General features: G+C 49.5%; 3 protein-coding genes and 1 pseudogene across 3 annotated transcripts; 3 read left to right on the top strand and 1 right to left on the bottom strand.

Moving 5' to 3' along the window:
* Positions 1 to 286: 286 nt before the first annotated feature.
* On the bottom strand, positions 287 to 1,849 carry LOC106804483 (annotated as a pseudogene).
* A 6,347-nt stretch (positions 1,850 to 8,196) lies between these two features.
* Positions 8,197 to 10,066, top strand: LOC101759032 (polyol transporter 5). The gene has a single exon (XM_004979741.3). The coding sequence runs from the start codon at positions 8,460 to 8,462 to the stop codon at positions 9,906 to 9,908; it is 1,449 nt and encodes a 482-aa protein (XP_004979798.1). The 5' UTR covers positions 8,197 to 8,459; the 3' UTR covers positions 9,909 to 10,066.
* Positions 10,067 to 12,524: 2,458 nt separating this feature from the next.
* On the top strand, positions 12,525 to 14,663 carry LOC101758623 (polyol transporter 5). Its single transcript, XM_004979740.4, has 3 exons — positions 12,525 to 12,819; positions 12,939 to 13,285; positions 13,506 to 14,663. The coding sequence occupies exons 1-3, from the start codon at positions 12,693 to 12,695 to the stop codon at positions 14,484 to 14,486; spliced, it is 1,455 nt and encodes a 484-aa protein (XP_004979797.1). The 5' UTR covers positions 12,525 to 12,692; the 3' UTR covers positions 14,487 to 14,663.
* Positions 14,664 to 18,741: 4,078 nt separating this feature from the next.
* Positions 18,742 to 20,527, top strand: LOC101758220 (serine/arginine repetitive matrix protein 1). The gene is given in 4 exon segments (XM_022829569.1): positions 18,742 to 18,907; positions 19,004 to 19,047; positions 19,097 to 19,416; positions 19,418 to 20,527. Coding segments are annotated over 4 exon segments (1,518 nt in total). The 3' UTR covers positions 20,406 to 20,527.
* Positions 20,528 to 23,826: the final 3,299 nt, after the last annotated feature.

Here is a 23,826-nt window from a genome sequence, read left to right as displayed (position 1 = left end):
TATGGTTGGATGTACCTGTGTAGAGAAAATAGTGGTACTAAAAAGACCGCTACGCCAAAAAAAATGTTAAACAAAGTTAAAGATAAGCTATAAATATGCAAATCTTAAACGGTAAGACGCACCGGCAAAAAAAGAATAAAAATGTATTTTATGATGTTGCATGTCAAAGGAAATTCTTTAGGAATTATTAATAGAAAAATCCTAAAAATGGAAGTGAACACTTCTTTTTTGAATATAAAAATAGTGGTGCACCAGCAGCACTGTACGTTTTTCAAAAAAAAAACGTTCACAATAACGGCCGGAACATGACCGGCGCACCGTGCTGAGGGTGGAGTATCATGAGCACCCTCGGCGCGTGCACGTACGCCGGCGACAGCCGGAGCTCGAACCGCAGCAGCACGACGGCCAGCGCCACCTTGGCCTCCATCAGCGCCAGGTTCTGGCCGATGCACGCCCGCGCGCCGCCGCCAAACGGCATGAACGCCGCCCCCGGTTCGCCTTCTTGGCCCTCGTCCGCGAAGCGTGCGGGGTTGAACTCCGTGGCGTCGCCGCCCCACGCCTCGGCGTCGTGGTGCGCGGCCATGATCGGGATCATGATCTACATGCCCGCCGCCCAGCTCCACGTCCTGCTTCGCCTTCCGGATCATCGCCACCGCCGGCGGGTACAGCCTCAGCGTCTCGTTCACGATCATCCCCACCTGCAAATTAAACGCCGTCGCGCATTGTTGTCGATCAGCAAAGATATCGATCCATCGTTTTATTACCGTAATGACACATGACAGTGCGTTCGAATTCGTACGGTCTTGAGCTTGGTGATGTGATCCTTGGTAGGGAGGCTCCGGCGGCCGCGGACGACGACGACCTCCCGGCGAGCGCGGTCCTGCCACTCCGGATGCATGGCGAGGGCGACGGTGGCCCAGGTGAGGAGGCTGGTCATCGTCTCCTTCCCGGCGAAGAAGAGGTTCTCGGTCTCCTCGACGATCTCCAGCGTCCGCCGCGCCTCCTCGCCGGCAGCACGAGCTCCTCCAGCGTCCGCCTCGCCGACGAGCGGCACGAGGAGGTTGGTGTTCTCCGCGTGGAAGGCGGGGGCGAGGATCGCACGGCGGCGCGCCCCACTCGCCGCCGTGGAGGTTGCTGAGGCCGAGGCCCTCGAACTGGCGGATGAGCGGGTGGGCCTCGTACCTGTCGAAAGCGCGCGAGAGAAGCACCACCTCCCGGATCAGCTCCGGCTCGCTGACGATCAGCCGCGGCGTGCTCCCAAACCAAACAAGGTGCATCGGACCTGCTTGCAGGCATGAACATGAACCCGCGTGCCACAATCCACAACACACAATTTAGCACAATAACAAGATAATTCCGTAACTGACCAAGAACAAGATTCGCAATATCATGCCCTGTAGTATGCAGTTAGGATTGTACATATATTATTAGTTTGGTTTGTCCGATAGAACAATGGCAATCGAGGTAGATAATTGATGAATAAGTTTTGGTCAATCTGTTCCGAACCAAATCAAAGGTGAGGTAGCGAGAGGAACACACAGAAGATGGAAAAGGGATCGTGAAAGATCGGTGGTGCTATACCTCTCTTGACTTGATCAATGAATTCGGATGTTGTTATTACCGTACCGTGTTGCTTCCCCCAATGGTGGTAGAAGGCGAGCGCCCTGGGGAGCACGTCGTGCGGCGCGCCACCACAGCGCCTCCGCCACCCGCGCCGCCGCCGCGGCGAGGACGAGCCCTTGCCACAACCACATGACGGAGACGGAGGCTTGTAGTACGTGGGAGTGCTCTGAGCGGGCCTCCGGTAAGGTAATAAGGGCAGTACGTCTCCAGGCTCGTATATACTCATTCTGTTTTCTGTTTTTATTTGTAAAACGCACATGCATATTAAGATTCAAATTTTACAATCTTTAACCAATAATTTAATTATCAATATTTTATTTTTATAATGTAAACTTTATATACAGGTACGGCTCTGACCTCAGGGCAGCTAGAATTCTATGTGTACAGGTACATGTGTATACCTGCATTTGACCTCGGCACTCACGCCTGCCGGTCTGCACCGCATCTGATTCTTGTCCACGATTCCGCAAAATCGAAACTTGATTAGCAAATCAATCCAATTAACGAGTTCATCTTCATCCTACTCTGCTCCGGTGAGTGAATCTTTACTTACTTCCTTAACAGTAAGCACCCTAACAGGTTATTGACTTCCTATCTAGATTTCATGAGTTTCAATCTTCTGTTTCTAATGTTTAATGTCCTTTGCAATTTAGGTGCTAGAATCATATAATGTTACCTAAGAAATATTTGTCGGATTTTCAGAAAAAGGAAAAAATAAGTTTGTAGTATTGATATGGTTTTTCAAAAGTACAGGTTATTAGTAATACTATTTTCTTTTTTAAGTTAAAAATGAAAAAGAAATATTTAGATCAAAGGGCTCATAGTTTTTAGTCTGCTCAAGGGCCCTCAAAATCGTAGAGCCGGCCCTGTTTATATGATTAGATTCGTAATCTAATATACTCTACAATGATCATAAGTTTATAACCATAAATAATACTCCCTCCGTCCCAAAAAGAATAACTTCCTCGGATTTTTCAGATAGATTAGGGGTGAATGAAAAAGACGCATGTATCCTTAGTTGGTTCAGTTTGCATATAGAAAATGGAGAAAATATGTTTCAATTTGATCATGCATGCACGAAATCAACGCGTCAAATTATGCATGCATAAGATTTAAATCCGAGAACGTCATTCTTTTTTGATAAATTTTGAATGCCAAAACATCATTCTTTTTGGAGCGGACAGAGTATAATATAAGTTTAATGAATGGTCAAAATGTAAGTTGGAAGATCATGCCAAGTCATACCATGCCTTATAAATATAAACGGAGGGAGTAGCTGCTTGGGGAGATCGTGAGTTTTAATTTTCCTATTTGATTTGAATATATCTTTTCACACTATACTCTCAGCGCGTTGTTATATCGCGCATATTAATTAGATATTTATATCTGTGCAACATTGGATTATTTGATGACGTGAAAAATGGAGAGAATGTTCATAACTTGTGTGTACGCGGAATCCTAGATTCAAAAACCGTTTAGCTCCATCCATCAATACAAGGTATCACTTGATTCAAAAAGTTAAACTACAACATTTTCGAACAAGTAGTCGAACTTGTATATGTTTAGCATATAAAGTGGCATCAACTGATTCATGTTTTCAAATGAATTATATTTTAGAAAAGGTTACAATTTTATATCAATCAGTAATATATTGTTAAAATTTTAAAATAATACTTTTAATGGATCCGCTAAAAATTATGTTGAACACTAATGGGCCGAGGTATATTATATTATATAATAAAGAATTTGTTTGCAAAACACAAAATGGTAGATAGATATATTTTTCATGCACTGATATATTTCGTAGCATGGTAGCACTAGGGTCGCCTGTTGGGAGCCCTAGATATATTTTTCAAATTCAAACAAGGCATGCATAGCTTCTGTCGGATTTAATGACCGGCGGTACACCAAGAAGTTACCCAAGTGGTAGATTTGTAGGCGGAGGAGATTGTAAAACCAAGAACTCGAATGGTAACACAGGGACGTAAGGCTTAGATAGGTACGGGTCTCTGGAGAGTAATACCCTATGTTCTGTTTTCTAGTAGATTGTATTGCTGGTCATAGATGTGAAGAGTTAACGTGCCCTCGTGGGGCGCCCTTGGCAGCCTTATATAGGTTGACGATCTAGAGTTATAACTTGGATAGGATCTAGTCCTAGTCAGTTGTTGCAAGAAAATCAATCTGAGTCGGTTTACAACAAGTATCCCGTGATATCCGGGTTGAATCAGATCACCCAGCCTCCAAACTTATACTTCACGGAACTTCACGCCTTGCCCCGCACGCCATGGTCGGTTGGGGCCCACTTGTTAGGCCGGCCAGTATCCTAGTCGGTGGGGACCCGTGAGTACCCTTATCCCTCGAGCCCCCGAGCAATGTGGAGTCGAACAGGAGCCTAACGAATGCACAACGAAACTTGTAATGTATTCGACTGAAGTTGTGGTTGCGTCGTTACATAACGACGGAGAGGTTGCGCATTGCTCAAGAAAGAAGAAAAAATTGTATTCTGAGCAAGCGTATTGCAAAATGCGAGTGGCGCAAGCGTCTGCTGAGCTAAAGGATGTTGGGCATCCCACAGATTGAAAGGAAGCACATGGAAGGCATCGCAAGATGCACTCCATATGGAGTAGCCCCTGAGCCTTGAAGCGATTAAAGTAATCGGTCCAAGGGTCAAGAATTCTTGTAGATCATGCAATTGTTGTATCGTTAATGACCAAAATGAGGCGCCCAGCCCCCGATCGCGAGGATTGGTGGAGTCAAGAAGGCATGCTGACTAGAATTAGGCATCCAGCCCCGAGCGCGATGACTGGTAGAGCCATGGAGCCACTCCGATCAGAAATAAGCGTCTAGCCCCTGAGCACGAGGACTGGTAGGGCCACGGAGGCACGCCGACCTAAAATAGGCACCCAACCCCCAAGCACGAGGGCTGGTGGAGCCACGGAGGCACGTTGAGTCGTATATGGCGCCCAACCCCTAAGCCTAGGAGCCAGATGATCCGCAGAAGCACACCAAGTCACCTCCCGCACCTAGCCCCTGAGCCTGGGAGGTCGGCCGGGTGATAGGAGGCATGCCGAGTCATCTATGGCGCCCAACCCCCGAGCCTGGAGCCGGCCGAGCCATGGAAGCACACCAAGTCACCACCCACCCAACCTAGGTCGGCCAAGCAGTGGGAGACATGTCGAGTCATCTGTGGCGCCTAGCCTCTGAGCCTGGGAGCCAGCCGAGCCACGGAAGCACGCCGAGACGCCACCCGCCCACCCTAGGTTGGCCAAGCAGCGGGAGGCACGCCGAGTAGTTTCGGAGCTATAAAAGGATAATGCAAACATTATGTAGCATAATGCAAAGCATTTAATAATTGAATAACTCAGAGTTTTATTCAGCGTAGAAGTAAATTATTGCGCATCCTGTTCTTGTAGGCCATGTAATTTTCCTGAGTAGTTAGCCTATTATGTTTAAGCACCTGGCCCAGCCGGGGTGTTGCCGAGAGCGGGCTTGAGCGTGCTTAGCTGGAAGCGACACATGAGGGCCGGGCTTCACGGATTAAGGCGTGTGCTACCCGAGTACTTTAGCAAACGTTAAGAGAGACGGACAAGCTGCTAAGCAATCGGAACTGTGCGGAAAAGCGAGAACTTGCACTGGGCACTCGTAGGTCGCAACCTCGACTGCCCGTGTAGTGGATGGACCAAGCTGTATAAGCAGTCGGGGTGCGACCAAGGTGGTCGACGAAAGTCGCATAGACATATAGAAGAATCGAGGCATGTGGAGATATACAGGAGCTGTAAACTGTTTAATTGAAAATAAGACTTAGCTTGATTCATGGCCGAGTTGGAGAGTCAGCGTCATGCCCGAGCGGGCAGCCGTCGGTGAACAGTTGTTGATAAAGCTAATGTCAAGTTAAAGTGGTCGGCGGTGCTAGCTGCAGGGGCAGCGGTGGGTGACGTTGTAGTTGCGGCCATCTTGTCGAGGCTGCGCCGAGCGTGGTGGACATGCATGAACTCCGGTCCACACAATCTGTCGTCGGTGCTCGGCAAGTTGGCCATATGGAGGATCAGGCATGCATCACGTTAGATAATGGATTAGAATAAATCTTGTTGACCAAACAATGGCAGCAACGATTATTAATTCCTTTCTCCATGTTACAGAGCATGGGTAGCAGCTTGATGTCGAGGCTTGTCCCGATCTTCGGTAGTGGTGCAGCCTTGTGCGTCCTGGCCTGAGAGTCAGAGGAGATGGATTGGAACAATCGAGGGCACCAGCGCTCGGCGGCATGTCTCTGCCATGCATCTGACACCCAACTGACCAGGTTAGGCTGCATCTTGGCTGATGCCTTTTGCTGTGTGCCAAGTCGCGGTTTGACCAATAGACAGCAGCTCAGGATCCGCCTCGGAGGTGAGTCGGCATACAGAAGAACATCGAAGAACAATGACTTCCAAGCATGTTGGATCAAATCACCGGAGACGACGTAGATGTTGATGAACGCAGAAGCTGACCCCGCGATTAGATCGGAGGGTATGGGAGGGTGGGCAAGCATGAGGAAGTCCTTCATGCTCTTAGGGAAGATGATGCCGGAACGAGATGCCATCAAGTTCACTGGGGAGGATCTCACAATCACCCCTACCTAGCACGCCAATTGTCGGATTTAGTGACCAACAGTCCACAAAGAGGTTACCCAAGTGGTAAATTTGTAGGCGAAGAAGATCGTAAGACCAAGAACTCGAATGGTAACACAGGGATACAAGGTTTAGACATGTTCAAGCCTCCAGAGAGTAATACAATACGTCTTTGTGTTCTAGTGGATTATATTGTTGATCACAAGTGCGAAGAGTTAACGTGCCCCCGTGGGATGCCCCTAGCTGCATTATATAGGCTGACGATATAGGGTTACAAGTCGGATAGGATCTAATCCTAGTCGCTTGTTACAAGAAAATCAATTTGACTCGGTTTACCATAAGTATCCCGTGATATCCGAGCTGAATCGGTTTGCCCGGCCTCCAAACTCGTACTTCACGGAACTTCATGCCTTGCCTCGCATGCCATGGTCGGTCGGGGCCTACTTATCAAGCCGGTCAGTATCCTTGTCGTTGGGGACCCGTGGGTACCTTTATCCCTCAACTTTCTTTTTGTTCATTTTGTCATGTTCCTAGTTCCTTGCCGCCGCAACACCCATCACATGTTCCCTACCCAGATCTTTACTTCTAATCTGCAGACAATATATCCAATGAATAAATTTATACAAAAAAAATTATAGGAAAAAACATATATTTGTGTATTAAATATGTATCACACAATTTATATGGAAACAAAATTTATATAAACAAATTTCTAAAACAAGGAATAGAACAAAATGCTTTAGAAACAAAGATTCAAAGAAAGTTTTCCATAAAATATGTTGAAAGTTGAATACAAAAAGCTGAAGCACAAAATATTGTTAAAAATGACAAACATTAATTTTGAAAATGAAATATAAAAAATATTTAAAAAATGTTTCTATAAAGGTTGTGCCAAGAAATCTATGTAGTTAATTTTTTACAAAAAATTGTGCACACCAGTTTGTACACTATGTTGAAAAAAGTAACATGTATAAATTTAATTTGTACATGAACAACAAATTTGTGTAACATGTATAGATGTAAACAACAGATAATTCAAAAAACAGGAAATATGAAGGAAAAAAAGAACTTCACACACTCCGTGGGTCGGACACTTGGACGTGCCACGCTCTGGTGTCTCCTCCGCAGATTAGCATTGCGCTGCACTTCAACGCTCACCACACTTTCAGCCACTATGTTCTAATAAAAGCGAATCTGAAGTGTGAAGATGAAGCCCACAAGAATTGGGTGTCGCATTGGAGCTTGGCATGACATTGCAACAGAAAGGAGATCTAATGGTTGGCACGCGGGCCCCCCCCCCCCCCCCCCCCCAATGCACATAAAATGTTTGACCTTTTTCATGAAGATTTGCAAAAGAAAATCCTGACCTTTGAGTTACATTCTAATAATTTTTAAAGTTATGTTACTTTTTTCTTTTAAGTTTTTTGAATTTTTTATAACTTATTCATATAAATTATTTGTACAACATGTTAAGAAAATGCGATTTGAGTAAAGGTTCTCTATAAATTATTCAAATAACTTTTTATGGAAAGGTAATTTGATTAACTTCTATGAAATTCTATTTAACTAACTTTTTTGGAGAAGTTTGTTTGCAGTTGTTTCAAAACTTGGATTTATGAAGGTACTAACTTTTTTGGGTAAAAAAAAACCTTATGATCTTAACAATGTTGAAGGTCTAGTCCACATGGTTTGGACCGTTGTCCTGATCTTTTCAATCATCTGATTGATAGCCCGGTGTCATTTGACGTTGCGGGGCTACCATCGCTAGTTGCTGCTGTAGCTGTGTGTAATCCATGATCCTCTTCAATCTTTCATTGCCTGTCAGAGCCGAGCTAGTGGCATCCGTGTCAGCAAAGGCCCCCCATCATGTTGTGTTAGGTGATAATCACTGTCATTCTCATCAGCTAATGGACAAATCGAAAGGTACACCATCAGTACATCACTACCCCCCTGGCTATCACCGAATCCCACTGGCTTTGCACGCTTGTCCTCGTCCTCTTTCATAGGATCATGCTCGTATTCTTCCTTGGCAAAGTGAAAACGCTTTGATTCCCTTTTGCCAGATGCTTTCATTTTATTGCACAATAAGCTTAAATTCCACAGCTTGCAAGGTGACCCTCACTGGAATAGGTTCAGTGAGAGTGTGAGACAGTGAACTAGCCACTATCCGTTGCACTTCGTCGTCCCCTTGGTCCGATCCTCACCGGCGACAAGCCAAGAAACCAATCCATGGGCTCCACGGAGCAGCACCATGGCGCCGCCGATGCCTGCGTCGCTGCGCCGCTACTCCCCTCGCCAGCGCCGGAGCCGCCACGCCGTAACATGTTCGCCTTCGTCTGCGCCACGCTCGCCTCCATGACAACCATCCTCATGGGCTACAACCTCGCGCTGATGAGCGGTGCGGAGCTGTTCATGCGGGAGGACCTGGGGCTCAGCGACGAGCAGGTCGAGGTGCTGTCGGGGTCCATGAACCTGTTCATGCTGGCGTCCATCCTCGCCGCCGGCTGGGCGGCGGACGCCATCGGCCGCCGGGGCACCATCGTGCTCGCCAACGCCTTCCTCATGGCCGGCGCGCTCGCCATGTCGCTGGGCGGCAGCTACGGGGCGCTCCTGGCCGCGCGCTTCGTCACCAGCGTCGGCGTCGGGTTCGCCGTCGTCGTGGCCCCGGTCTACGCCGCCGAGATCGCGCCGGCCTCGTCGCGGGGGCTCCTCTCGTCCCTCGTCGACATCTTTATCACCGGCGGGATCCTCCTCAGCTACATCTCCAACTACGCCCTCGCCGGCCTGCCGCTGCGCCTCGGCTGGCGCGTCATGTTCGCCCTCGGCGTCCCGCCGCCGCTGCTCCTCGCCGCCGGCGTGCTCGCCATGCCGGAGTCGCCCCGGTGGCTCGCCTTGCGCGGGCGCGACGGGGAGGCGCGCGCCGTGCTCGAGCGCACCTCCGACACGCCCGCCGAGGCCGGCGACCGGCTCGAGGAGATCCGGCAGGCCGTCGCTGCGGAGGTCGGCGGCGCGGGGGTCTGGCGGGAGCTGTTCGTCACGCCGTCGCCGGTGGTGCGGCGGATCCTCACCAACGTCCTCGTGCTCTACTCCTTCCAGCAGGCCTCCGGCATCGACGCCATCGTGCTCTACAGCCCGCTGGTGTTCAAGGCGGCGGGCATCTCGTCGAACAGCACCGTCCTCGCCGCCACCGTCGCCGTCGGGGTCGTCAAGACGCTGTCCATCTTCGTGGCCACCTTCCTCTCCGACCGCCTAGGCCGCCGGCCGCTCCTCCTCGCCAGCGCCGCCGGCATGGCTGCCTCGCTCACCGCGCTCGGGATCACGCTGCTGTGCGCCGGCGTGGCGACAACGACCGCCGGCGCGGCGGCGTGCGTGGCGTCGGTGGTAGCCTTCGTCACGGCATTCTCGATCGGCATGGGGCCGCTGGCGCCGACCTACGGCGCCGAGATCCTTCCGCTGCGGCTGCGCGCGCAGGGCATGAGCCTCGGCATCGCGGCGAACCGGCTCACGTGCGGCATCCTGAGCATGACCTTCATCTCCCTCGCCAACACCATCACCATGCCCGGGTGCTTCTTCCTGTACGCCAGCACGGCGGTGGCGGCGTGGGTGTTCGTCTACGTGCGGCTGCCGGAAACGAAAGGCCGGAACTTGGAGGACATAGGCGTGCTCTTTGCCAAGTGATCATGAACTGGAGTCAGGAGTTTAATAGGCGTGCTGGGCTTAGGGTTTACATGGCTGTGAAATAGAAAAAAAAAGTGTCAAGAACAGAAACCAGTTATGTTTTCTGCCTCACTCCATAAATTCCATGAAATATAATGTTGCTGGTGGCCATCTTAAAATTTTCGTGTCGTTCATAACCCAAGCAATAGGCTACCAATCATTGGCAAGTTTTGCCAAAGATACTAATGATTGTGACTGTTTTCTTCCTTTTGCCAAAGATGACATTCGCCACGAGGAAGACGCTGGGGCGAGGAAGAGCGCTCGTGCCGCGGCGGCCCAGCAGGTCGATCGGCCGCCCATCCGGCGGCGTGGATTGACGCCAACATAAACGCGTTCATGGAGCCCCCGAGTACCTTGGTTTGCTCGCCCGTGCAACTCCTCCCTGATGCGAGGAAAATGTAGTAACTTCAGTTTCATTAAATAGAAAAATTAACTGCCGCTATCTGTGAATTACAAATCATACAATTTTCAAAGCTAGATTTTGGCAATAAAATGCACCGCTAGCCAGGGCAGATGCAGACCAAATTGCCTAGGGGTGGGTAGAATTTCCCGCACTTGAACCCGAACCTAAATTACTCGAACCCGATCCTGAAATACCCGAACCCGATATATTCCTAATCACTATTTCGGGTACGAAGTTGAGAAACCCAAATTTAATTCGGGAAATTCGGGTATTCAACTCCAGTACCCGAATTCCTAATTTACCTGATCTATGCTAAAAGCCATTGGATTATGCACTAGTAGATTGTAAATGTAGCGAAATTTACTAGTTTGATTCATCGATTTACTTGTTGTTCGGTGTGTACTTGATATGTGATATGTTGAAATGTGTTTTTTTTCTTCCCATGTAATATCAAAGTTGTGACCATTGCATAGTGGCGGTTGGGGAACAAACGTATACAATTTATTGGATAATTTGGGAAAACCCGAACACGAACCTGATTTTTTTGGGTACCCAGAAATTCAGGTATTCTCTTTTTTGGGTGAAGTTCATATAGCTATTTTGAAAATCCGAATTTACAAATACCCAAATTTTCAGGATTATCCGAATGCCCACCCCTAATTAATTGCCAATGGGAATTAGGAATCTAACAAGGAGATGCGGGCTTTGTGGGCCGGATATGACCAAAATGCTATTTCATTTCTCCTCCTTGAAGCCCGAGAACGCCCCAACTTGAGCCCACAGTTCCAACCTTTGTCTGCTCATCCGTGAGCTGCCAGCCAGTTGGGTGAGGGGCCTACCGCTGGATCCGCCCACTGCTGCTAGCCAACCCAATTCGAATTGTTGTGTTGTGCGCATGATGTGGTCCACCGAGGTCCACCATGTTACAACAAATTTTCCTTTTTTTTTTAATGTTGTACTCGCTCCGTTCTCGTTTCGGCTAGAATTCGGTCTTAGTTCCTAATTTGGGAGTGTCAAAGTTGGTATTTTGTCATAAATACGCAACTGTAGCATTTCGTTTGTATTTGTGAATTATTGTCCAAACATTGACTAATTAGGCTCAAAAGATTCGTCTCGCAAAGTATAACAAAATTGTGCAATTAGTTTTTAATTTTGTCTACATTTAGTACTCCATGCATGTACCGCAAGTTTGATGTGACGGGGAATCTTCTTTTTACGTAGTACCAAAGTTGGGAGTTTGGAGATAACTAAACAAGGCATAGATACTCCTGCAATAATAACGCTTACTTGGACGAGACAGGGCGGGTGAGTGGCCACGTGGCAGCCTGCTTGTGGTGGAAACAGAGATACAAGCCGTTCGAATTTAGAATGCGTGGGGGCCTGCACAATGGCTGCAATAATATTGCTCGGAAAGACAGTGACAGGGAACAGCTACTTGTGTTTGAATTTTTTTTTTCTAAAGGAACATGTAATTTTGAGAGCGTGGTGTGGTTACTTTTAAATTCATTTCATTAGCGGAACCAATAAAATTCCATATTGCTAATACCTCCTGCGGCTGCCGCAACGTAGGATCCGTTCATTGGAAGTTTGAAACCGAGGAAGATTCAGCTTTGGCATCTTCCCAATAAGGGTTTTTCTATTTTGGTTTGTCTTTCCCTAGCGAAATTTACAAAATTCGTGATTTTTGCTGAAAAATTCATTCGAAATTTATCAAAAGCATTGAAAATTTGAAATCTTGGATAGCTTCAATAAAATATTGTTCGGTTCCCATTGCTCCGGACCATATAAGCAAACTTCTCTAAAATTATAAACAACCTTATTTTAAGACAAAATTCATAAATTTTTGGTATAAAGTCAGATAAAGACATATTTTATATCAAAGGAGTAGAAATTTTTATAGTCGACAAGCTTTTTCACAAGGAGCTTACACTACTTTACAATCCTACAAATATGTACAGTATTTGCTAGATAGAACCAAATAGTGACAATTTGAAAACTGTCGCCATTTAAAAATTGTATCGCCACTCCTGTGACGACACAATGTCGACATAATTTTTTGTTTTTCTGATGGTGATGGCCCACCATACTGAGCTTTTCCAGCATCGACAACCTTGCAGAGCGCTTTGAATACTGAGCTGTACCACTGGTCCATACTGAACGTGCAGGTCCTGTTCCGCTCCTCCAGGTCCCTTTCAAGCCGTCATGTACTGGAAGTCAGGAACCATACGGTACCCCCAATGACTTCAGATCGCACCGATGATAGAGAGTGATCCCCAACCTTGTCATTGTGATGAAGCATCCAACACCATACAAGTCCTTGCCGACGAGAAGCCAAGAGCGTCATGGCGCAGCAGGCTGCCGATGGCACGGAGGTGCCGCTCCTCCCCTCGTCGGCGGCGGGTCGCCGGGACAGGTTCGCCTTCGTCTGCGCCACGCTCGCCTCCATGACAACCATGATACATAGCTACAGTACGTCGTTATCCTAGCAGTTACCACTTGCCCCTTTTTGATCTTCTTGCTCGAATATAATGCTCCATGACCATCCATGGCGGCGATGGATATGATGCTCTCTGTAAACGTGCTTGTAGATCTCACGCTGATGAGTGGAGCGCAGCTGTTCATCCGGGAGGACGTGGGCCTCACCGACGCGCAGATCGAGGTGCTCGCGGGCTCCATGAACGTGTTCATGCTCGTCTCCATCCTCGGCGCCGGGTGGGTCGCCGACCGGCTGGGCCGCCGGTGCGTCCTCGTGCTCGCCAACGTCTTCCTCATGGCCGGCGCGCTCGCCATGTCGATGGGCGGCAGCTACGCCGCCCTCATGGCGGCGCGCTTCGTCACCGGCATCGGAGCCGGGTTCGGCCGCGTCGTCGCGCCGGTGTACAACACCGAGATCTCGCCGGCGTCGACGCGCGGCGTCTTGTCGTCCTTGCAAAACGTATGCATTTCTAATCCTTTATCATTTTGATGGCGATTTTCGTTGACTAAAGAAAAAAAATCTGCTTGCCACCTCAGCAGCAGCGCACGAGAATAGTCAATGTATAATCGAAAAGATAACCATCGAGTCATTTTTGCACTATATTGTGATGGCGACCAAGCCGCAAGCAGCGATAACTTTTCTTCCTTCTAAATATCTCGGTGGCGATGATTTCGTGCAGATATTCATCAACGTCGGGACCTTGCTTAGCTACGTGTCCAACTACGCCTTCTCCGGCCTGCCGGTGCACATCGGATGGCGCCTCATGTACGGCATCGGCGTGGTCCCGCCGGTGTTCGTCGCCGCCGCCGTCTTCTTCATGCCGGAGTCGCCGCGGTGGCTGGCGATGCGGGGGCGCCACGCCGACGCGCGCGCGGTGCTCCTTCGCACATCGGACACCCCAGCTGACGCCGACCTCCGCCTCTCGGAGATCAAGCAAGACGTCGCTCACCAGCCGGAGCAGCAGGGTGGCAGCCATGGCGGCGGCGGCGGCGGCGGCGTCTGGAAGGAGCTCGTGTTCCGGCCGTCGGCGAGCGTGCGGCGGGTCCTGGTGTGCGTCATCGGGCTGGAGTTCTTCGTGCCGGCGTCGGGCGTCGAGGCCATCCTCCTCTACAGCCCGCTGGTGTTCAAGGCGGCCGGGATGGCGTCGAAGGGCGCCGCGCTCGGCGCCACCGTGGCCATCGGGGTGGTCAAGATGTGCTTCATCCTCGTGGGCGTGCTCCTCACGGACCGCGTCGGCCGGCGCCCGCTCCTCCTCGTCAGCACCGCCGGCGTCGCCGTGACCACGGCCTCCCTCGCCCTGATGCTCTCCGTGGGCACGCGCGCGGCTCCGGCGGCGGCGCCGGCGATGTGCCTCGCGTCGGTGCTCGCCGTCGTGGCCACGTTCTCGGTCGGGTACGCGCTGGTGGTGAACACGTACAGCGCCGAGATCCTGCCGACGCGGCTGCGCGCGCAGGGCTTGAGCATGGGCGTGGCGGTGAACCGGCTCGCCAGCGGGTTGGTGACCATGACGTTCATCTCGCTCGCCGATGCGATCACCATGCCCGGGTGCTTCTTCTTGTTTGCTGGGCTGACGGTGGCGGCGTTCGTGTTCGTGTATACACGGCTGCCGGAGACGAAAGGACGGAGCCTGGAGGACATGGACGAGCTCTTCGACAAGTGATGATATATTAGGCATCGAATTGAAGTATACACCTAATACAAACTGTAGTTAAATTCTTGGTTGCCATTTTCATTTTGCTATTGGAAATTTTCATATTTATAGCTCATAATAGTAACACGCGATGTACTTATCTCCGGTCTCTATATACGTTCTCTCGTGATTGTCACGAAAAGCAAATCCATGATTTTTTAACAAGCTTTCGCAAAATTATTCAGGTATATTTTTTAAGAAAACATTATTGAACGAATTGCTTTGTAAACTCATTTTGAGCAAGTTTATTTACTGGAGAAGCTGAACTAAAAGAAGCATATGTATATTGGTTATCTGAAAAAGCTAAAAAAACATAAACCTTTTTCCTGAACAAGTTATCCTAACATCATTATCGATTGCTAGGCTTGCTACAAACGTGACAGCGCAACAGATGGAAGGGGAAAAAACACTTCTAATCTCTTGAAAAACCATGAATCTCCCTTTACAACGGGTAGGGCTCCCTCTTTTATAGTGATCCAGAGGTCATTTTACATATCGTAAATATTCTTTCTCTTCCTCACCTACTATATTCTTAGGATATGATGTTGATAAAGGTCTTTGGGATAACGTGTACAAATTGAACTCTTCTACGTGGTCACGCATCTCATGTCTCTTTGAGTCACGCTTCTCACGCCTTTTAAGTCCTTAACCTTAGGACTTCTTCTCTGCGTGTGGGATATGTGTGGTAAGCTGTTGTCCTGGAAGTGATGGTTGTGGTGACATGACGTGTAGGAATTGCAGCTCATCCAGCTCTTGGTGCAATTTTGCTTGCTATTTTCTTGCCTCATATATTTTTGCTATTTTGCTTGCTGCTAGCTGTTGTGCCTGCAGCTCTTGAGCGAATTATTCTTTTTCTTTTTTCAACGTTTCAAGTTGCTTTAGCACCGAGGTTAACTCCCTCTCCATCTCTCCAAGTGGATCATTTTTTGTACTTGCTTGTGGTTGTGCTTGGCCCGAGGTCTCCGCCTCGTCTCTTTTTTGCTCACTCCTTGTTCTTAAGCTAGCTTCTATTCTTAGTGTCTGTGTTGTCTTGTTCAACAAGAACGAGCTGTGTCTCCTCTCTCTCACCCTCGGCAGTCTTCTTCTTCTTTTGTGGTGGCATCGTGGGTTACTTCGTGGCTGAGAATACGGTGGCTGAGAGCACAACAGATGGAATGGGAAAAACACTTGCAATCTCTTGAAAACCATGAGTCTCCCTTTACAACAGGGTAGGGCTCCCCCTTTTATAGTGACCCGGAGGTCATTTTACATACCTGTTGATGCCAAATTTTGACACGAGTAAAATCGGCGTTAGAAGAGGAAGAGATTAGAAGATGCGGCGAGATACAAGGGCGACGATTGGAAATCGGCCGATTGGTGCTACAGTCGAGGATCGGTTGATTGGTGCTACAGTCAAGGATCGGCCAATTGATGCTACAGTCGAGGATCGGCCGATTGATCCTTGGAGTTCCGCCTCGCCCGACCCCTGAGGTTTGGGATCGGACGCGCCCGACCCTCCAAGGGAGGATCTCCGCCTCGCCCGACCCCTGAGGTTTGGGATCGGACGCGCCCGACCCTCCAAGGGAGGATCTCCGCCTCGCCCGACCCCTGAGGTTTGGGATCGGACGCGCCCGACCCTCCAAGGGAGGATCTCCGCCTCGCCCGACCCCTGAGGTTTGGGATCGGACGCGCCCGACCCTCCAAGGGAGGATCTCCGCCTCGCCCGACCCCTGAGGTTTGGGATCGGACGCGCCCGACCCTCCAAGGGAGGATCTCCGCCTCACCCGACCCCTGAGGTTTGGGATAGGACGCGCCCGACCCTCCAAAGGAGGATCTCCGCCTCGTCCGACCTTAGTTTCCAGGGTCGACATGTGGGTCCTGATTGGTTACCTCTTGCCAAAGAGGTGATCGGCCGATTGGGAGGTTGGATTAGTTGGGCCGATGTGGGCTTAAAAAGAATTATGAAGATGAAGAGGGAGTCAGCCCATGAAGCGCGTGATAATAGTACGAATCGTACTTGTAAATATTCGTTTTCTGTTTAAGTTTAGGGATAGAGTTCTAGTCGGATAAGAAGTCGTTTGTACGGGGCTATAAATAGCCACCCTTATAGATCTGTAATCATCATCAACTCAATACAACAAACTATTACTTCCTCGTACTTACTTTCAAGCAGGCGACTTCGCCAATACTTTTTTCTTCTTTTTCACGAGTTCGTACGGGTTAGCGGGGCTGCATCAACTTGACCTCCGGCTGATCTTGTAAGTTCCGTTTATCGAGTAAATTCTAAGCTTTAACTTCGGGCGCATCGCTGTCGTTTCGTTTGGATTTATTCATCAGTTATCGATATTCACTAGAATTCTAGGTTTTTACCTGTTGTTCTAGTTTTATCACCAGTTATCCAGCTAGGAATCGGTAATTTCGGCTTTCTTTATACTTCGTTGTTTAATCTACCTATTTCACACATAGCCGATTAGATCTGTTCCTAGTGTTGCTACTGTAGCGTTGTTTAGATTACTCTAGCAGTTTTCTTTACAAACGTTGCCTGGTAATCGGTTGCATCATAGCCGATTTCTTCATTACTGCAAATCGGCTAGTTCGCTGATAAGCTTTCTCGAGATCGGAACCTTAGCCGATCGCAACCCCTGGGAATTAACACGTTTCTCTCCTTGCCAATCAATAGGTCAGATTGGCTGGCACGCCGCGCGAACCGCACCAGGGCAATCACCCGAACAGGAGCTAAGCAGATTCTCCCGGGTCGTGTGTCCGACGCTGGGAATTCGATCAGCTGATTTCTAGCGCCAACAATACCGTAAATGTCCTTCCTCACCTACTAAGAATATGCCATACATAAAAGTCTTTGGGATAATGTGTACAAATTGAACTCTTCTACATGGTCACACATCTCACGCCTCCCTGTAGTCACACTTCTCATGCCTTTGAGTCCTTAACCTCGGAACTTCTTCTCTGCATCAGTTTAAGTTTTCAGTTTCGCACCCTTAGCCTCGTGTTGAAAGAACTCCTTAACATCGTGCCTTCAACCTCGCGGCGTATAGCTCAGTTCTGATCCTAAGTAAAAGACAGAGTGAAAAGCTCGGTGCTTAAGACTAGCTTCGATCACTCGAGGGTAAGTTAATTTATAATTTAGCCATTAGCCAATAACCGCTAGCTTCGTAGCCAAAATAAGAAAGAGGTTGCGAGGTTAACGTTGTTTCTAAACCTGCGAGGTTAAATGAGTTTTATGCGCTGGTCCTGATCTTGCAACGTTAGGAAGTTTTGCTTACGAATGTCGCTCGAGGTTGCTCGGTTTTTGGGCGATCCCAACAACCCTGCTGGCAGCCCTTACTAGCTAGTATGTATGGCCCATGGCATATTGCCAACATATTCTGTAGCAGCTTATATATATTGTTATAAACATCGTTAGGCCCCGTATAGATCATAGGAATTTTGTAGGAAAATCAAAGGAAACCAAAACATAGGAAAGGAATGCTACAAACGCGTTTGGAATGCAGGAAAACATCCGTCCCTTTCCTTTGGAATACTGTAGCCTCTTCACGATTCCGCCGGAAAGGAAAATCCACTCCAAGCTCTGGTTTTCTTCTCCTTCGCGGAAGCCCGAGGCAGCTGGCCGTTAATCTCGCTGGGAAGAGAAGGATTAGAGAACGCGCTCGCCGGCATATTCATTTCCTGCATTTTTCCCCTCCTCTGTTTTGAGTATACCATTATATGGTTTTCCCATTCCTCTGTTTTCTATTCCTTCGTTACAAACAGGCCCTCGCGAAAACTCCAATTCCTATGTTTTTACTGCAGTGTAGAAAAGCTGAGAAGAATGTGATAGATGGCAGGGGCAGATGGCAATGGCATCAGATTTGCCTAGAGCTCACATGAGCAGATGTGTTTTAACGCTGGAGACTGTCTCATCTGCATGCTGTCCGACATCGACAACACTGCAGAACGTAACAATCGTACGCATGCACTTGACGACGCTGAATGTCGAGCTGTAAACTGGTCCATCTCCAACAGTGCTTATATATCTGCTCATTGATCAGTGACCCTGATTTTTCCTCCATGTCTCTTTCAATAATTCATATCACAAATCGAGTCGTCGTCATCATCATCAGCAGCAGCAGCACAACCTTGTACTAAAGCATCCGACACTATCTCTCTTTTTTTTTTTGAAAGACTGAGCATATCTCCAACACTTCACCAATAAAGTCCTTGCAGACGAGAGAGAGCTAGCTAGGCCGTCATGGCTCCGCATGCAGGCGGCGGCGCTGATGGCACGGAGATGCCGCTCCTCCCCTCGCGGGCGGCAGGAACGCCGGCAGGTGGCGGCGCCGCGCCGCGCCGCCGCAGCAGGTTCGCCTTCGTCTGCGCCACGCTCGCCTCCATGACCACCATGCTACACGGCTACAGTACGTTACCCTTATCCCAGTCACCACACGTTCTGTGCTCGTGTCCATGGAGATGGAGATAACAATTGTGCTCATGAATGCTCGTGCGCTTTGAAGATCTCACGCTGATGAGCGGCGCGCAGCTGTTCATGCGGGAGGACGTGGGCCTCACCGACGGCGAGGTCGAGGTGCTGGCGGGGTCCATGAACGTGTTCATGCTCGCCTCCATCCTCGGCGGCGGGTGGTTCGCCGACCGGCTGGGCCGCCGGCGCGTCCTCGTGCTCGCCAACGCCTTCCTCATGGCCGGCGCGCTCGCCATGTCGCTGGGCGGCAGCTTCGCCGCGCTCATGGCGGCGCGGTTCGTCACCAGCGTCGGCGCCGGGTTCGCCCGCGTCGTCGCGCCGGTGTACAACGCCGAGATCTCGCCGCCGTCCACGCGCGGCGTCCTGTCGTCGTTGCTCGACGTGTTCATCAACGTCGGCATCTTGCTTAGCTACGTGTCGAACTACGCCCTCGCCGGCCTGCCGGCGCACCTCGGGTGGCGCCTCATGTACGCGATCGGCGTGGTCCCGCCGGTGTTCATAGCTGCCGGCGTGTTCTTCATGCCGGAATCGCCGCGGTGGCTCGCCATGCGCGGCCGCTACGCCGACGCGCACGCCGTGCTCTTGCGCACCTTGGACACCCCGGCCGAGGCCGACCTCCGCCTCGCCGAGATCAAGCAAGCCGTTGCCCATCAGCGGCCTCAACCGGAAGCAGCAGGCAGCCATGGCGGCGGCGTCTGGAAGGAGCTCCTCTTCCGGCCGTCGGCGAGCGTGCGGCGGATCCTGACATGCGTCCTCGGGCTTCAGTTCTTCGTGCAGGCGTCGGGCATCGACGCCATCCTCCTCTACAGCCCGCTGGTCTTCAAGGCGGCCGGCATGGCGTCGAACGGCGCCATCCTCGGCGCCACCGTGGCCATCGGAGCGGTCAAGACGTGCTTCATCCTCGTCGGCATGCTCTTCACCGACCGCCTCGGCCGCCGCCCGCTCCTCCTCGCCAGCACCGCCGGCGTCTCGGTGACCACGGCCTCCCTCGCCGTGACCCTCTGCGTCAGCGCAGCTTCGTCAGCAGCAGCGACGACGGCGTGCCTCGCGTCGGTGCTCGCCATCGTGGCGGCGTACTCGGTCGGGTACGGGTCGGTGGTGAACACGTACAGCGCGGAGATCCTACCGCTGCGGCTGCGCGCCCAGGGCTCGAGCCTGGGCGTGGCCGTGAACCGCCTGACGTGCGGGTTGGTCGGCATGACATTCATCTCGCTCGCCGACGGGATCACCATGGCCGGGTGCTTCTTCTTGTACGCCGGGGTGACGGCGGCAGCGTTCGTGTTCGTGTATGCGCGGCTGCCGGAGACGAGGGGGCGGAGCCTCGAGGACGTGGAGGTGCTCTTCGACAAGTGACGTGCTTCCTATTTCCGACTGCTATCTTCTTTTTTCTAGTTGATGATCCTATTTCCGACTCGAGAATTGGGCAGAAAATTTAGGGATTGAATTCTCATCCACTATTATTTGGGGCAGGCGCCAAGGAGGAACAGACGATAAGAGTGCTCTCCTCTCCTCTCAGCCTCAGAAATATCCATCCAAAATCCAATTACATTGGGCCGAATCCATTCTAGCAGGAAATCCTAACACTGGACCGACGGGCCTCCCATACCTGAGAGGCCCATGGGCCAACTCCCCTTAAAAACTATAGGCCATAACTTACTTCCTTTTATTTTTCCTTCTAATAAATTTTGTACTAAAACTACTTGTAGATCTAGGATACCGACTAGAGGGGTGGGTGAATAGTCAGTTTCAACTAACATCACAACACTAAATAAATTTAATTAGTAACATAAGAAATTGTGAAGTAATACATTTATTTTTTATACAATACAATCTTTACAATCTTTATCAGTTACTAACTTCTATTCTTTTTAAGTGATACTTAATTATCATTTAGAGTTATATACTTCATCGCAAAGGCAATATATTAAGGGATTTTTTGTCCGCAGCACACCACCAAATGACCATAGTGTCATTTTGTGAGCAGCACATCTCACTCATCAATTTAGTCTATGAGACATTGCGAAAACAGGTATTTGTGCGCAGCCCATCGTCTCCATTAAACAAAACTTTTTCTGGCTGAAATAACATAGTTGCCCGATAAAATGACCAAAAAGACCTGAGAGTGGGTCCCATTGTCATTCCCGACCATCCCATTCACCCTCTGTCTCTCTCTACTCATTTTTTTCACCATGGCCTTTGGGTGGCTGCCTCCTCCCCTTCGCAATCTCCTCTTGCGCAATCCGTGGTACTGCTCGCTACGGGAGCACTATGCTAGCTCTTCTTGGTCACCTATGATGACTAGACGGGAAGCGGCACTGGCGCCATGGCATGCTAGTGCGGGTGTGGTTGGATCCAGATGTCCGGCTGCAGGCCCATGATGGCAGGAGATGAGCTGCGGCTTTTGCTGCTGGTGTGGCGGCGCCGGCTGTCACCTTAGCTCATGCTGAATTCGTGCACAGCCGCCCAACAACTCCTACGAATTGAAATCACTCGTGCCAGCTTATCCTGCAGCTGTAGCAGACCGCATATCCTGTTGGAGCGTCGATCGCGATGTCGCACACGTCGTCTACAGTGCTAGCCAACTGGAGCATGAGGGCTTTGATCCGTTCGCGAAAGTGCCAGAGAAGGTGCAAAAGGATGGCGCCAACACTTCTCCATTGTAGGGCGGCACAGCTGTTGCGTTCACCGCACTAAAGCAGGAGCTTCGCCTGTGCCATGGTCAACACGGCTGCCTCGCATGTGCCATTTGCAAACATAATAAAGACATTGCATTGCGGCACGATGTAATGATTGGTTGGGTGCATAAGTACTAGCTCCTCCTATGCAGTGTACGTAGGCTGCATAAGCCCACTAGTCAGGCTCAACTTATGCATGGCAGCCCTCTTAGCCTGGCTAGTTGGAAAAGAGAGGGCATGTCACATCCATGAAGCCAGGCTTCGTCCAACTCCAACTGCGCATCCGCTCACCTCCCAAAATCAATCTGCCACCCCTCCCTTCTTCATCATGTCCGTCGTCCTCCCACGCAGCCGCCTCCACTCGCTGATGGTGTCGTTTGCGGGACCTGTGCTTGCGTCACATCGAAAGTGGGTCCTCACCAGCGCTGCTGCCAGCGCCCTCCGCGGCCTCGACATCGCACTGTCGACGGCGGCATCAGAGGCTGGCTTCTTCCTATGCTTCTTTGACTTCTAGAGGGAGGCGGCCTCGCCGCCCTTAAAGACAAGACGGGCGGCCTTACTTTCTTATACATGTCACACATGGAGGATGGGGTGGAGAGACTCGGGCGAGGTGAAGATGAGGATGAAGCAGGTGCGTCGCACGGTCGATTTCTCATCGATGAAGCTTCGTTCTTCCTTTCACCACTTTCTTGCTCATTACCGATCAGTAACAGAGAGTATTTGGTGCCACGCTAATTGTTTTTTGATTGTTGGGTTAAGAAAAGTTGGATGCTATGATTTGTTAGATCCAAGTTGCTGCCTCAATAGTGACTGATTTAAGCAATGATGATGGACTGATGTTGTTTGTTTTTTCCTTCGTTGTTGACCTGACGACAGGAATGTTTCTTTGTTTCTTTGAACTTCTTTATGAATCAAATTAAAAGTGAAAAAGAAATTGCAGCTGATGGTGAGAACGATGAGAGCAAGAAAGCAACAACTGATAGTAAAGATGATGGAGAAGGAAAGAAATAGGATGGTAAGTTCATCTTCAACCAATACAAGGTCACCATATCACACTGTGCACCAACCAAACATGAGCATAGCAAACTAGGCTATCTTTAGCCACCCAACCAAACCCGAGCAATTTGCATTGGTTTAGCCTGATCAGAATCATCCTAGGTTATAGTTAGCCTGGCTAGAAACTAGTGCATCCTACCAATCACTACCTTAGTGTTTATATCTATACAATGAGAACCAATCATCTCCTAATGATTCGCACTAGGGATGTAATAGCATCTCCGAAATGCATTACCCTAAAATACCTAAATACAAAGCTTATACAAAATATAATTAATTTAAGCTAAAATTAGGATTAAATATGAAAAAAATATTGTACCAGAGCGAGAGCATTATAAGATCAATTTCTAGCATCGTAGTAAGGCTAAGCGATTGCTCAAGGACAGGGAAATCCTATTGATCAGGATCAAGATGCTGAAAAAGGACATAAGCATCACAATGGATATGTAGGTAAAGCTTGCCATGATGAGTGGGAACGTGGATACCAAGCTGATCAGGATGGAGCAGGTGCATGCCGTAGAGAGGAACCATAACCAAGAAGGCAAGAACAAAGACACATCAATGGCTAAGGCGACGTAGAAAGCACAAAATAAGGCACTTCTATATGCTATACATGAAGGCCATAAACATAGTCAAAAGAGCAAGCAAATATCAAAGTGGCGAGGTCTAGATCCATCCGGGCCAAAAAAAAGTCCATAAGAATATCAAGAAGGGGAGGTTTAGTTTATGATGTCGATGGATTACACATGCATCGAGATAATGATCATTAGCAAGGAAATTGGCTTACTTAAGGTGCGAAAAAAAGGTGGTGCATTGGTATAGTTGCTTAAAATGACATTGGAAGCATAACAACTCAAAATATCCTACACAAAACCCAGAGTGAACGTGGTAAAAAAGTAGTCGGAGAATATCAAGCTGGTCCATGAAAAAATGTCCACTGACTATGGGTACTGAGCTAAACACGCTAAAAATAGAGTAGGAGAATATCAAGAGTATAGGTCTGTCTCATGATGTACATGCACCAGATGTCCACAGAAGATCTTGATCGTTGATCGACGAGGAACTTGGCTTGCTTAAGGCGCAAGAAAGAAAATGGTATATTGATGTAGTTGCTCAGGAAGACAAC

This window comes from Setaria italica, chromosome VIII (genome assembly GCF_000263155.2).
Source record: "Setaria italica strain Yugu1 chromosome VIII, Setaria_italica_v2.0, whole genome shotgun sequence".
Taxonomy (NCBI): domain Eukaryota; kingdom Viridiplantae; phylum Streptophyta; class Magnoliopsida; order Poales; family Poaceae; genus Setaria; species Setaria italica.
Note: the sequence above shows the minus strand (reverse complement) of the source record. Positions and strands in the feature narration are given on the sequence as shown.

Excerpts from the sequence above, each read along its gene's own strand:
- LOC101759032 (XM_004979741.3), top strand. The coding sequence starts at position 8,460 with ATGGGCTCCACGGAGCAGCACCATGGCGCCGCCGATGCCTGCGTCGCT.
- LOC101758623 (XM_004979740.4), top strand. The coding sequence starts at position 12,693 with ATGGCGCAGCAGGCTGCCGATGGCACGGAGGTGCCGCTCCTCCCCTCG. Across the intron at positions 12,820-12,938 it reads AACCATGATACATAGCTACA|ATCTCACGCTGATGAGTGGA; the intron begins GTACGTCGTTAT and ends ACGTGCTTGTAG. Across the intron at positions 13,286-13,505 it reads TCTTGTCGTCCTTGCAAAAC|ATATTCATCAACGTCGGGAC; the intron begins GTATGCATTTCT and ends GATTTCGTGCAG.